This window comes from Idiotropiscis lumnitzeri, chromosome 2, assembly GCF_059441095.1.
Source record: "Idiotropiscis lumnitzeri isolate Australia: NSW breed Sydney's pygmy pipehorse chromosome 2, RoL_Ilum_1.0, whole genome shotgun sequence".
NCBI classification, from domain to species: Eukaryota; Metazoa; Chordata; class Actinopteri; order Syngnathiformes; family Syngnathidae; genus Idiotropiscis; species Idiotropiscis lumnitzeri.
This window is the reverse complement of record NC_142392.1, coordinates 812,521-824,286: the sequence shown is the minus strand read 5'-3', so window position 1 is coordinate 824,286 and position 11,766 is coordinate 812,521. Positions and strand designations below refer to the sequence as shown.

Sequence of the window (11,766 nt, the reverse complement as noted above, 5' to 3'; positions counted from 1 at the left end):
AGGAAAAGTGCTGCCAACAGCCTGCTGAATGCCATCACGACTTAATGACTTTTTTTTAAATTCATTTATTTGGCTTTTATTTGGCATAAAAAGTTCAACACAAAATTTCAATTAACATAAAAAGTTAGTCACAATAAAATGTAAACAGGCTAAATGTTAGCGTGTTTTCGTCCGTAAACGCCCGTCGGGAAGGCGAGCAAACTGAAAACGCTTTTTGGGCGGCAGACGCAACACGGAAGGTGAAAAGTGTGACTCTAACGGTCGCCGACGCGGGCCGCCACGCACTCACGCGTCCAAGATGGCCGTCCTGCGTGCACCCCGAGCGGCGTGTTTAAAAACAAATAAAATAAAAAGCCTTGGTTACTAAACTCATGGGGGGATAAGGCGCAAGGGGATGGGCGGGGTTAAACAAAGTCTCTGGATCTCTTGATGGCGCAGCAGAGCATCATGCTGAAGATCATGCCGAAAATCTGAAAACAAAGTCCAAGCGTGCGTGTGTAAGCGTGCGTGCGCTTAAACGAGCAAGGGCATTTAATTTGGGCCAAGTTCCTCTCACTCACCATGATGACTCCGATGCCGATGCCCACGCCTCCGATGATGTGCAGCTTGTTGTTGAAGATCTTCTCGATGGCGGCCGGGCAGCTCTGACAAAACCCAAAAAAAAAAAAAAAACACCATCAGTCAACTAAGCAGACGCGTTGTCATGGTGTCCGCGGGACGTCAGCTTGCCGTTACCGTGGTAATGAGCACCTCCAGTCCCTCCTTCTTGGGGCAGATGTCCCTGGCGGCGTCGATTACCGTGCCCGTGGGCCCGCAGCAGTTGAGCTGAGGACGGGGAAAAAGTTGCCGTTCAAACAGGAGGTCGGCTTTTCACATGAGCGACCGTCAGACATTTGTTGCTTGCGAAGCGTCGCTGCTGGGGGGTTTCAAACGGTTTGCGGTTCTTACTCCAAAGTGGATGAGGCGCAGGGTCTCCTTGAGCGCCTCCTGTCGGGTGTCCTTGTAGTTGGTGTAGGTCTGCTTGTAGAACTCGGTCACCTCCTCCACCACGACGTCCTTGTTGGACAGACCCCAGATGCCCGCTGCCACCTCCACCGCAAAGATCAGCAGCAGGAACAGGAAGAACTGCAACAACGGAGACAAAAAAATAAATAAATAAAAAGGGAGAGGGGGGGGGGTGTTAGGCAAACCTGTTGCTGCAGCTGTTGCGAAATACGTCATACAAAAATCTATATTGTCCGTAAAACTGACGACATGGGCCAGCATTTGTATAAAAAAAAAATACATATTTCAAATTATTTGTGGAATTAAATTATCTAAGCAAATTACAAGTTAAATGTATTATTTCTAATATTTGATTTCAAATAAAATATAAATAAAACAAGCATTAATATTGAAAAAAAATTAGGTTCTTCATTATAGTATTGAAATTTGAGACAAAGTAAAATTGTTCATCTATAAAATTAATTTTCTGAATTTCCTCGTCAGTGCTCGTTATGAGGCACCATTACATGATGAATGAGTGCACAATTACATAAACTAATACTCTTAACTTTTCATTGGTCACAAATGATCTCATAAAGAATGTTCATTTGAATTAGCCAGTTTTAAGCAAAATCAAAACTCAAATCAACTGACCAATCCCAGCATGCACGGCGATTCCTTGATGGCGCCGCAGCATCCCAGGAAGCCGACCACCATCATCAGCGCTCCGGCTGCGATCAGGATGTATACGCCTACCGGCCGGCACACAACATTAGGGAAACATGCATTCGTTCATCCTCTTGAACTATTTTGACATGAGTAGCTTCTTGCAGCGATGTTCCGCCATCTTTGTACCATGGATAAATCAGGAAAAAAAAAAAAGACGCTTTGATTCAATTCTTTTGAGTCGAGCCAACAGGTGAATTTGGTGCGGCATGTCCATGAACGTCAACGGGTCACAGCGACCTCAGCGGGGAGGTCACCGCCGCCACAAAAGACGCATTCCTGCCGAGGAACAAAGAGCCCGCTGTTCGCCTGCCAGGCGTGGGCGGCGGCCGGACGGACGGACGGAGCGAGCGCGTGGCCTCATGAGGACACAACTCCTCACTTGTCAACTTGGGCCACCTCATCTTGTCCTCAAGTGCCCGCGCTCACCTCGCACCTTAACCTTTGGCTTTTTCAACAAACAAAACATCAGGTAAGCGACCATGTGGGAATGCCGGTCAGCATCCACAGCACGTCATTCGACAACAAAATGATTCTACGGCACAGCTGCATTATTCATTTGACAGAATATTGCGGATGAATAACTTCATATGATGCTTGTTAAACATCGAGACCAAAAGGGAGAAGCAGATGCATTTTGTTATTTTCTGCCTCAAGAGAAAAAAAAAAAACAAAAACAAAAAAATCTAGTGAATGACAGTTCTCCTCTTGGCCATCCCATCTGGAATCGTCTCTTGGGAATTATTTGCTCCATTCTCAAAAATGCAGTTCATTTCCGCAATTTAATTCGAATATTTGCCAATGACATCCTCCACCCACATTTCTTGTGAGTTCCAAACTATTGATTCATGGCCTTTTTTCTAGCTTGACTTGAGGACATTTTGTTCTTACCCGTGAAGAAGACGGAGGGCGAGTCCTCGCCCTCAAACAGTCCCGACGTCCTGCTGTCGAAGCGCAGCCATAGTCCCACCGCCAACACGCCCGTCCCGGCCAACTGCACAAGGTGGAAAGTCAACAATCAGCTCACACAGTTTGCGGAGCAACTGCTCACCCGTAGGTGGCGCTAATCGACATGAGCGGTGGCGGACATGCTCTTCCTGGACCATCAAGCCGAAGAACCCGAAGATCCCGAGCCACGATGACTGGCATGCCATCTCATCACATATGAATGAATTCAACTTTATTCAAACAACCACGCGAAATGCGGAATGCAAAGCCAAACTTCCAGATAGAACTTTAAAAGTACTCATCCTGACGCTAATCACATTTAAAAGGTGCATTTGTAATAAAAAAAAAACAAAAAAAAAACTGTGTGGCGCGCATGTCGCAGAACACAAAATTCTTGAACAATGGATCAAAAAGCTCTAAAGGAAAGAAAACTCTGCTATCAAAACAAGTTAACTCTTCATATATTCCCTCAAAAAAAAAAAAACTTCCAAACTATAACATAACAAATGAGTCACGCTTCGCAACGTAGCCGCTGTGGCTAACGTCAGCTCCTTTTCAGATAGCTAACTTGGAATTTTCTTCTCAAATGTTGTCGGAGGAGGACTGTTGCGCGGTGCGTCACCACAATGAGTCAACGTCTCCTCAGAAACATTGTTGACGTCGCCTCAACCACTCCCATGATGTTGACGAGCGAGGCTCGTGGGATACGAGGAGACAAGAGGCCGACATCCTCCCGGCCACTAATTGCGTGGGGAGCCTCCCTTCCGTTACTTGACACCATTTCTCGCGCTTGACGCACATCAAACATTGCGCAACCTTTGGGATTTTTCACGAGAGAGAAATCTCACAAAACCAAACAAATGTCAAATGTTGACACAATGCAAATTTGGATTTCACATTTTTATTTTTTTGCAAGCAAAAATTTGACTCACGAGTGAACTCTAAAGATGGAGGCAGTCAGCATCCACTTAAATTATTTCAAGTGAAAACAACTTCAATCATATCATCCTTTCAGTCAAACCGCAATGTTTTTACTTCATGTAAACCATTCTTAATTGTTGGAATAAATTCATGTTTTGTCAAGTTGTCTCAGATGAGCAATTGAAAGTTGCAAATTGCAAAGTTTTACTTTGTTTTTTTTAACGATTGAAATCACACAAAGGACAGCTTAGTTATACTTTTCTTTCGAGTGTAAGAAAGTTTTTTTTTTTTAATTAATAACATGTTGAAACCAATTTCTTGGTTGTTTTTGGACTGCTATAACAGATTATAGACATTTACGTTCATTTTAATGGGGAAAGTCGTTTTGAGATACAAGTGTGAAATGGATTCTACTTCAGTAACAGTAGACTGAAATAATGTTTCAATTTACTACAAATTGAAGTGACTTCTCGACTTTCTGCCATCTAATGGAAGACCATTTAATGTGGCAAGCAAACACTGAGAAGAAAGCAACCACTTCCTCCATTTGTCTAATGGACATGAGGACAACCTGGAAAAAGGCGAGGCCCGGTGCCTCATGGGAAATGGAGTTGCACAACAGGATGAGGCGGAAATGAAAAGAACCGTGAGGAGACCGCGTGCGATCGTAATGCAAATACACACTCCAGCGCAAACAATATGCACACAAAACACACAGGCACACGAACAAAACAGGTAGGAACATTCAGCTAACAGTTCAAGAGCTAAACCGCACACATCTCCACAAATTGGCTCAAAAGACAAAAAGCTTTCCTGTTTGTGTGGACTTGAAAAAGTGACATACCCAAAAGAGGAAGTTGAAGATAAAGAGCAGGTACTTGATGCACTTCAGAGCTCCCATGATGATAAAAATGAAATCAAATCCAAAAGTGGAACGGCACGCGTAGTTGCTGCCTGAACGAGTCAAGAAAGTCAAGAAAAGGAAGAGAAGCAAAGTTTCGGTGGCAGCCACGCCCTGCTCTCGCTCACCTGGAAGTCAAAGGGCGGGGCGATTGGGGGAAGGGGGGGGGGTGCAGGTGACGGTAATCAGCACACACACTCACACACGCGTAGATGTGGCTGTTTACATTGTAGCACATTTAGGTGAGGACGAGGACTTTCCGTGCTTTCCACCCCTCCTGTCTTATTGACAACTGCAGCTTTGTTTTCCTCCCAAAATGCTCGCCACCCAGGCAAAAAAAAAATCGCCCCCCATGTCAGCTGAAAAATTCTCTTCAGCAAAAACATCACAAAAACGGACACTATGTTTCAATTTAAAATTAAATATGTTGCAAAAATATCTGCGAACTGGCAAGATGACGTAAACTGATATAAATGTTTCAAACTTGGATTAGCTATAAAAAATACTGTTCAACATGTCAGAAAGCAATATGTAAATCAATACCATAAATGTTTATGCATGTTTAACGAACGTTTATTAAACTAATTATTGTAGAGGTTCAATAGAATGTCGTCGAATAACGTTATAATAATACATCTGATAATATTGTAGTTAATTTAACTGAAGGCAAATAATATTTGTTGGCCGTTTAAAATTAGAATAGCAACACAGCAACGAACGTTAAATAAATACAAAGGAAAGACATTTCAATACAAATGGCACCCCCAAGTGGACATAAGTCGCAATTACACGATGCGCTTCTGACTTATTGCATTGACGTCGTTACGTAGTTTTAAAAGTAACCGATGAGTACTGGAAATCACGCGATGACCATATGATTCATGCATAAAATACAGATGTTTCATTTTCATGAGCGTTTAGAAGAAAAAAAATCATGAAACATGGCGATGACCAAGTTGCTGAGCACATGTCAATAAATATTAAGCCGAAAAATGATTAGCACTCCGAGTGCAAATAATAACTACAAGATGACACTCGCAGAATATCAACGTTGCGTAAAATGAGGGATGATATTTGTATTTGATGCAGGCACATCTCCATCATCCGAGTAGGAATTACAATTCCAAAGAGTGAATTTGGAGATGAAGGATGAAAACAAATATTGAAATGCGCTTTTGGCTCACCCAGAAAATAAAGTTGAAGACAAAGAGGGCGTACTTGACGCAAAGCTCCCAGCTACTCAGAGCCGTCATCTTCTTCTTTTTGCTTCTTCTTCGTCCTTCTCAGCTGACCGACTGAAGTGCCCGAGTGACAAAGTGAGAGCATCTTGCTGCCGTTTGAGGGCGTGTCTCGGGCTCGGAGACGCTCGGCTTTCTTCGGCCCTCTCCGGAAGCGCTCGACCGCAGCTGGTATGCTACAGCCTGAAAAACACACAAACACTTGTCTAACTAACTTGTCATCTCTCTGCTGGCCAACTCGCGTTTTTTGAACCTTGTAATGAAACTTTTCTACTTATTTTGTGGGAAATCAAATAATGCACCACTTTTGATGATTTGAAACCCTGAAAAGGTGTTATTATATTTTAAATGTCTTGAGGTTTACTAAATTGAGTGATAAAAATAGCATAAAATTGGTTTCATACTAACGCGACACCTTTTCTACCGGATGACGTCATTGAGCAATTTTTGGAAGAGGGAGCATTGTCATCGGTCGAAAAGCAATTATATAGAAAAAAGTCAAAGTTAATGACATCCAGTCGCGAAATATTACCAGAGGTGAAATATCTAAACGTGTGAAGCCACACGTACAAATCTTCAGGAAATAATTGTTTTCACAGGCACAGTGAGTCATGTTTAGTTTTGTCGGCACTTTTTTTTTAATACGCAATCATAGATGACGATCAATTTGTCATCAAGATGAACCACGTGCTATTAAATCATCTGCATTGCAATTGGATTCAAAAGCAGAATGTTTGAAGTCTTTGTGGTTTAGCGGAGTATTTCGTGTAGCACCTGAAACATTTTGTGTGCGTTTGTGTGCGCGGTTGCACAAAAGAGCGAGTGTCCCCTTTGACAAACAACCTTCATGCTGTGCGTGTGCGCGTTTCCTTTTTTTTCTCTCCAAAACAAGTCAGCCTTCATGTCCTCACAAAGCTTCCCTTCACAGCTCCTCTCGCTCTCCGCGTGCGCGCGCGCGCTCGCGAGGGCGGTCGAGACGACATTTTCTGCATGTTTCCGCGTTGAAGTCGACGACACAAATGTGCAACCACAATATAACAATGTGCCTGTGTGACTACTAAACTGAAACATTATAATTAGAAAGTCAAGCACGTGACTCAAATAATTGATTTCAACCAGCACATTGGCGCCACGTCTCCCTCTAGTGGCGACTCATCAAACAGCAACAATTGAAATCAGCACTTGAGCCTTTTTTTTCTTTTCTTTTAACGCTCGCCTAGATTCCTGACTTCATTGGAGCAGAACACGGGCACATTTGTTAGAATGATAATATTCAGAATTTGTATTTTGTACGCACATTGCACCATTTCATGGGCACAAATGATCATTTTGTGCTCATTAGGCCTGTGGACTGGGCCCAAACGGCTTGCCAAAGAGATACGAGGCAAACAGAAAAACAAAAGGACGAAAAGTTGACCTCATGATTTATTTGTTGATGTCATGAGCCCTCCTTCCTCCCCCACCCCGGAAAATGTTGAGTGTCGTCCTGCTCACGTGATTCTTCAACTTTTCAAACCAGGCAAAGGTCATCTTGCAGACTGAACTCAATTGTTAACTTTCACTCTTGCATTCACTCAAACAAAACAAGTGAACTGGAAGGTGCTTTATTTTCTAACATTGATTTCCAACCACAATAATGATGTTAGTTCAGACTTGCACAATCCATAAATAGATTTTTCTCCATTGAAAATGTGTTTGAATGACAGCATGCTGCTGATGCTCATGCAAATGCTTCCATGAGTTGCGTCAAGACGTACCCCCAGTTGGGGAGTGTTCAAGTGTGACTTGTGCGTGTCAGTATTGCATTAGAAGTTTTTGTGAAACGGCGCCACCTGTGGCTAAGTGGGAGTTCACATCCTCGCTCTGGGAACGTGCACCGAGTAGAGATGCTGGCGCAGAAAGGCCAACATCTTCTTCCACGAGTCCTCCTGCGCATCCGAGTGAGCTTTAGTTCGGCCGCCCCACAGCAGGGTGACTGGGCACGCACGCACGAACACGGTGGTCATGATGGTGACAGTGAATGTTGTGAAAAGTTGTCACGGAAACACAATCACCTTTGGCTTTCTTTTTGTCCCACATGAAGTTGGTGGCTCGGAAGTGAGGCGAGTAGGGCGGCTCAATCAGGTGTCCCGTGTCGGGATACTCCAGACGGGTCAGCAGGTGCTCCTTCCCCGCCGAACGCATCATCTGCTCCATCTGATACACCAAAAAGTCACAACAAGTTCCGGCACACTTTCCATTTACATGATATTTGGTGCACACATGGAGTGTTTTTTTCCCCCTCCTAAAATTGGCGAATTCAAATGTTCTGTATTGGACTTATTTTATTTGGTATGATTGACTCATTGTGAATAACGACATTTAAAAGACGCGAAAACAAATCCAAGTTGTGAGCGCTCACATCGTCCGCATACTGCACAGTGGGATGGTTCTGGTCATCCTGGCCGTTGACCAACAAGAGAGGACAGTTTATTCTGCTCACCTGGAGAGAACGACACCAGCACCAAACGTGAGTTTGCATGCGCTGCGGCGCAGATCATTTCAGCGCCACCACAAGTGAGCGACGTTCCGCGTCCAGCGAGAACTTACGTCGGTTTTTTGGGACAGGTCGCTGCAGATGGGCAAGCTGAGGTCTCGCCAGATCAGATTCTGCTCCTCATCCATGTGCAGCTTGTGAATGTTCCTGTTGCCGTGGTAACCACAACAAGCTCTATGCATGTGTCCATTTATGAGCGGGCTTTTTGTCGGACCACCAAAAATCGTCGTATACGACCAAACTGTCTAAGCGTGGTTCATGGTTTGCATTTTTATGTTTCATATCATTTAAGCCTTGAAGAAAATATTACTCAGTGTAGTTTTTGCATTTTCTTTTTTTTTTTTTTGCAGAATAAAGTCTCACTAAATATTTAACCTTTTCTGGGCTTTTCAACGCGTTTAATTCTAATAGAAGGATGTTCTTTTGCCCCAAAAATGTGTGCAGCATGGCAAAAAGACGCTAAAAATGAAAATATGAATATTAAAAAAAAGCACTTTGGGTGGCCCGACACCGTCATGCAGTTGTGGCTGTAACGTGTCCGTCTGTAGGTGCAAATTGCACGGCGAGCAGACAACCTACCCCATCTTGGGATGTTGGACGGCACTCAGGGGTTGGTCACGTGGAAAAAAATGGCTGCCACTGATGCAAACGCAACAGGCAGGCTGCGAATGGCAAAATTGGATGCGGTAAGAAGAAGAATGACCCACGGACGTCTGTCCCGTCGGGCTTTGCCTTCAACAGTGTTGTGAGCCAGCTGAGATGACGTCAGCTGACGTTGGGCGGGACTGGTCGACCAACCGTGGAGTGGTCGCCAGTCAATACGAAACTGATTGAGCGAGCCCGAAGTAAAAGCTGGCGCCGGGCGTCGTAAGCGCTTACCCTGACGACGGCGCTCTCAGCCGCCATGTGGATGGCCACGATAGCGCCCAAGGAAAGGCCAAAAAGTCCCACTTTGTCGGCAATGACGGCAGGATGCTGCTTGATCATGTCAAAGGCCGTCTGACAGAAAAAAAAAATCCAAAACAACATGCAACCTCTGACAACAAAACGTGACATATGGAACATTTTTCATTGGTTGGCGTGATTTCGGGTTTCATGCATTTTGCATTCAAATATTTCCAGTATTAGGAATTTACTTGTGAGGCCAGAACTTGTAACATATTAGGAAATGTAGGGAGGGGGGAAATGAAAGATAATAAATGGATTAGTCATTATTAGTCAAATAGCAAGAGGACAAAGAAGAAAAAAAAGAATGAATAAATAGATTAAAAAAAAATTGCAAATGCTGAAAAGAAAAATCTGCAAAAAAACCCCCAACCTGAATATGAAAAAAACCACGCAATTTAAAATACAAAACTATTAGAATGAGTACTGAAATATTTGGGAAAATAGAACAAATATTTTGATGAAAACATACACCAATACTAGAGGCGGGAAAAAAAAATCAAATGAAAAAAACTAAAGGGGTTCTTATATTATGTTTAAGAATATGATATGTGTAGGTTGTCAACGGATTTGTTCAAAAATTAATTTTCAATCTGTTGTGTTGCAGAAAATGTGCTTGATGCAGTTTGAATCATTGAAACAAGTTGCCATCTCACCTCAAAGTATTTGAGCTCCAGATCACCAGTCTCCAGTTCGCCGGGCGCAAAATACTCCAGCGCCAAAGAAACGTAGCCGTGCGACGCCAGCAAGGCCGAGCGGTACTCCAACAGGCCCCCGCCACCCCCCCACATGTCCAGCAGCCCCGGGAAAGGGCCCGGACCTGAAGTGGGCACAACGCTTGACTTCCTGTTACCCGTCGACACTTCCTCTCCACCGACAACGGTGACGTGCTCGTCCTATTTTGTCGTCTTGAGAATTGAAAGTGAATTGACCTGACGGGATGAAGAGGGTCCCTCGCACGTCTCGCTCCTTGACCTCCACCCGGCGGACACCCGGGGCCGCGTACCACCTCTCTGTGAGCGCCTCGGCCAGAGGGCGTCGTTCACTGAAGTCGTGGCTGACGTGGCCGTCGTACACGGAGATGGTGAAGAGCATGGGGGTGCACACGTTGCGTTTACGCAGCCTGCCGGCAAGCCAGGAAAGTGGGAGCGTGTGGTTACAACGACATCAGAGGACGTCCCCGTGAACGTGACATTACTAAATGGTTTGATTCGAGCATCTAGGAGGGGTCAAATTGTTTTCAGGGGGTTCCCCCCCGGGTGGGTCTAGAACGGGTCCCTCACAATAAACGGGATCGACTGTGGTCCTTTTTTTGTACCTGAGGCCCGTGCGGCTCCCCGGAACGGGCCGCATGCTCCACAGCAAAGCCATGACTTCTTTTCCTGTGTAAGTTCCTCCAAAACTCACGTCGTCAGTAACTGGAGGAACCAAAATGAAAACCAGCTCGTGTTTGGGTGCAGTGTTGTCAGGTTGGGTGTTTGCATTTGACGACGTTTTGGTTACCAGACACGGCTCCCGCGGCATCGCTGATGTAGTGTCCATAAGCCTCCCAGTAGTCTTTGTCCTCCGACTGGTGCAGACAGCGCAGCGTTACCGGAGCTCCGGGAGGCAAATTGTCCACCCGCACCCTGAACACCTCGTCCACCAGGGCTCGGGTGGGCGCCACGGACAGAATGGGCAGCGGGGTGGCATGGGACATGATGGGCAATTGTCTGCAGAGAGAGAAGCAATCATCACTTTTCAGGGCTGCAATAAAGGAATACAGTAACCCCCCCAGAGAAATAAAATACATTTGATATGTGACTCTTTTTTCCAAACCTAGAAATGTATCAAATATATTTTATACTTCTCCGTACTTTCGTTGGAACCCTGAAGATCAAGAAATAATCCCACATCCCTAAACGCATCACGGTGTTAGTGCAAGCATGAGGTTGACCACTAAATATTTCTTGAGGAAGTTCAGGTTTATAATGTAAGCATCAAATCAGAGCAATCAAGCATCATTAGTTTAGTTTTGAGACATTAAAGAGTGTCACATTATATCTTGATAATGTACAGATTAACATTCTGCGTTTTTAGAGTATTGCAATCAGGTGCAGATGTTCGTGTCGGCAGTTTTTCTTCACTCACTTTTGGACGTGAAGGTCGCGTACAATTTAAGTAGTTAGCCTAAAACATCATTCCGGATATGAGCTAATCGGTTGTTGAAAAAAATACTTCATTATCGCGCTGCAGTTTCAATCAAACGCCCGTTTGTGAACATTTACCGAAAATTGTCACTATGGGGTCATCAAACCGAGACGCCGGAGTGACGCGTAATGATTACGTCACAGGCTTCGCGCTGAGTTTACTGACCTCACGTGAACAACGAACTTTCCGCACACGTACGTAACCTGCAGTTAGAAGTGCAAATTAAGTCGACATGCCATTAGAACAAAAAACAAAACAGTTGACACTAACCCCTAAACCTAACACTAACCCGTTTTTAAATAACTTTTTTTTTTAAATTTTTTATCACTTTTTTTGATAACCTTTTGGGGGTAATTTAAAAAAGGTTTTTTAATTTT

General features: G+C 44.3%; 2 protein-coding genes across 7 annotated transcripts in view; both read right to left on the bottom strand.

Annotated features, from left to right (window-relative positions):
* Positions 1–45: 45 nt before the first annotated feature.
* On the bottom strand, positions 46–5,824 carry LOC148341063 (CD9 antigen-like). 2 transcript variants are annotated; one of them, XM_088287296.1, is made up of 7 exons: positions 5,665–5,824; positions 2,602–2,704; positions 1,639–1,736; positions 949–1,125; positions 736–825; positions 561–644; positions 46–470 (listed from the first exon to the last, which is right to left on the bottom strand). In XM_088287296.1, the coding sequence occupies exons 1-7, from the start codon at positions 5,731–5,733 to the stop codon at positions 405–407; spliced, it is 687 nt and encodes a 228-aa protein (XP_088143422.1). In that variant the 5' UTR covers positions 5,734–5,824; the 3' UTR covers positions 46–404. The 2 variants fall into 2 exon arrangements, with proteins under 2 accessions (XP_088143422.1, XP_088143431.1); XM_088287305.1 differs by lacking the exon at positions 5,665–5,824 and adding an exon at positions 4,424–4,606.
* A 1,482-nt stretch (positions 5,825–7,306) lies between these two features.
* LOC148341062 (peroxisomal succinyl-coenzyme A thioesterase-like) overlaps positions 7,307–11,766 on the bottom strand; it is a 74,747-nt gene continuing 70,287 nt past the window's right edge. For 3 of the 5 annotated variants that reach the window (XM_088287274.1, XM_088287257.1, XM_088287264.1), the window contains 10 exons: positions 10,703–10,911; positions 10,518–10,617; positions 10,132–10,322; positions 9,856–10,019; positions 9,134–9,253; positions 8,834–8,916; positions 8,308–8,401; positions 8,120–8,200; positions 7,773–7,914; positions 7,307–7,693 (listed from right to left, as the gene is read on the bottom strand). In XM_088287274.1, coding sequence (XP_088143400.1) covers positions 7,569–7,693; positions 7,773–7,914; positions 8,120–8,200; positions 8,308–8,401; positions 8,834–8,916; positions 9,134–9,253; positions 9,856–10,019; positions 10,132–10,322; positions 10,518–10,617; positions 10,703–10,898 — 1,296 coding nt within the window. In that variant the 5' untranslated portion in view covers positions 10,899–10,911 and the 3' untranslated portion in view covers positions 7,307–7,568. Of the gene's footprint in view, positions 7,694–7,772; positions 7,915–8,119; positions 8,201–8,307; positions 8,402–8,833; positions 8,917–9,133; positions 9,254–9,855; positions 10,020–10,131; positions 10,323–10,517; positions 10,618–10,702; positions 10,912–11,329; positions 11,546–11,766 lie in introns of those variants that run through there. The other 2 variants (XM_088287284.1, XM_088287250.1) reach the window with 2 other exon arrangements.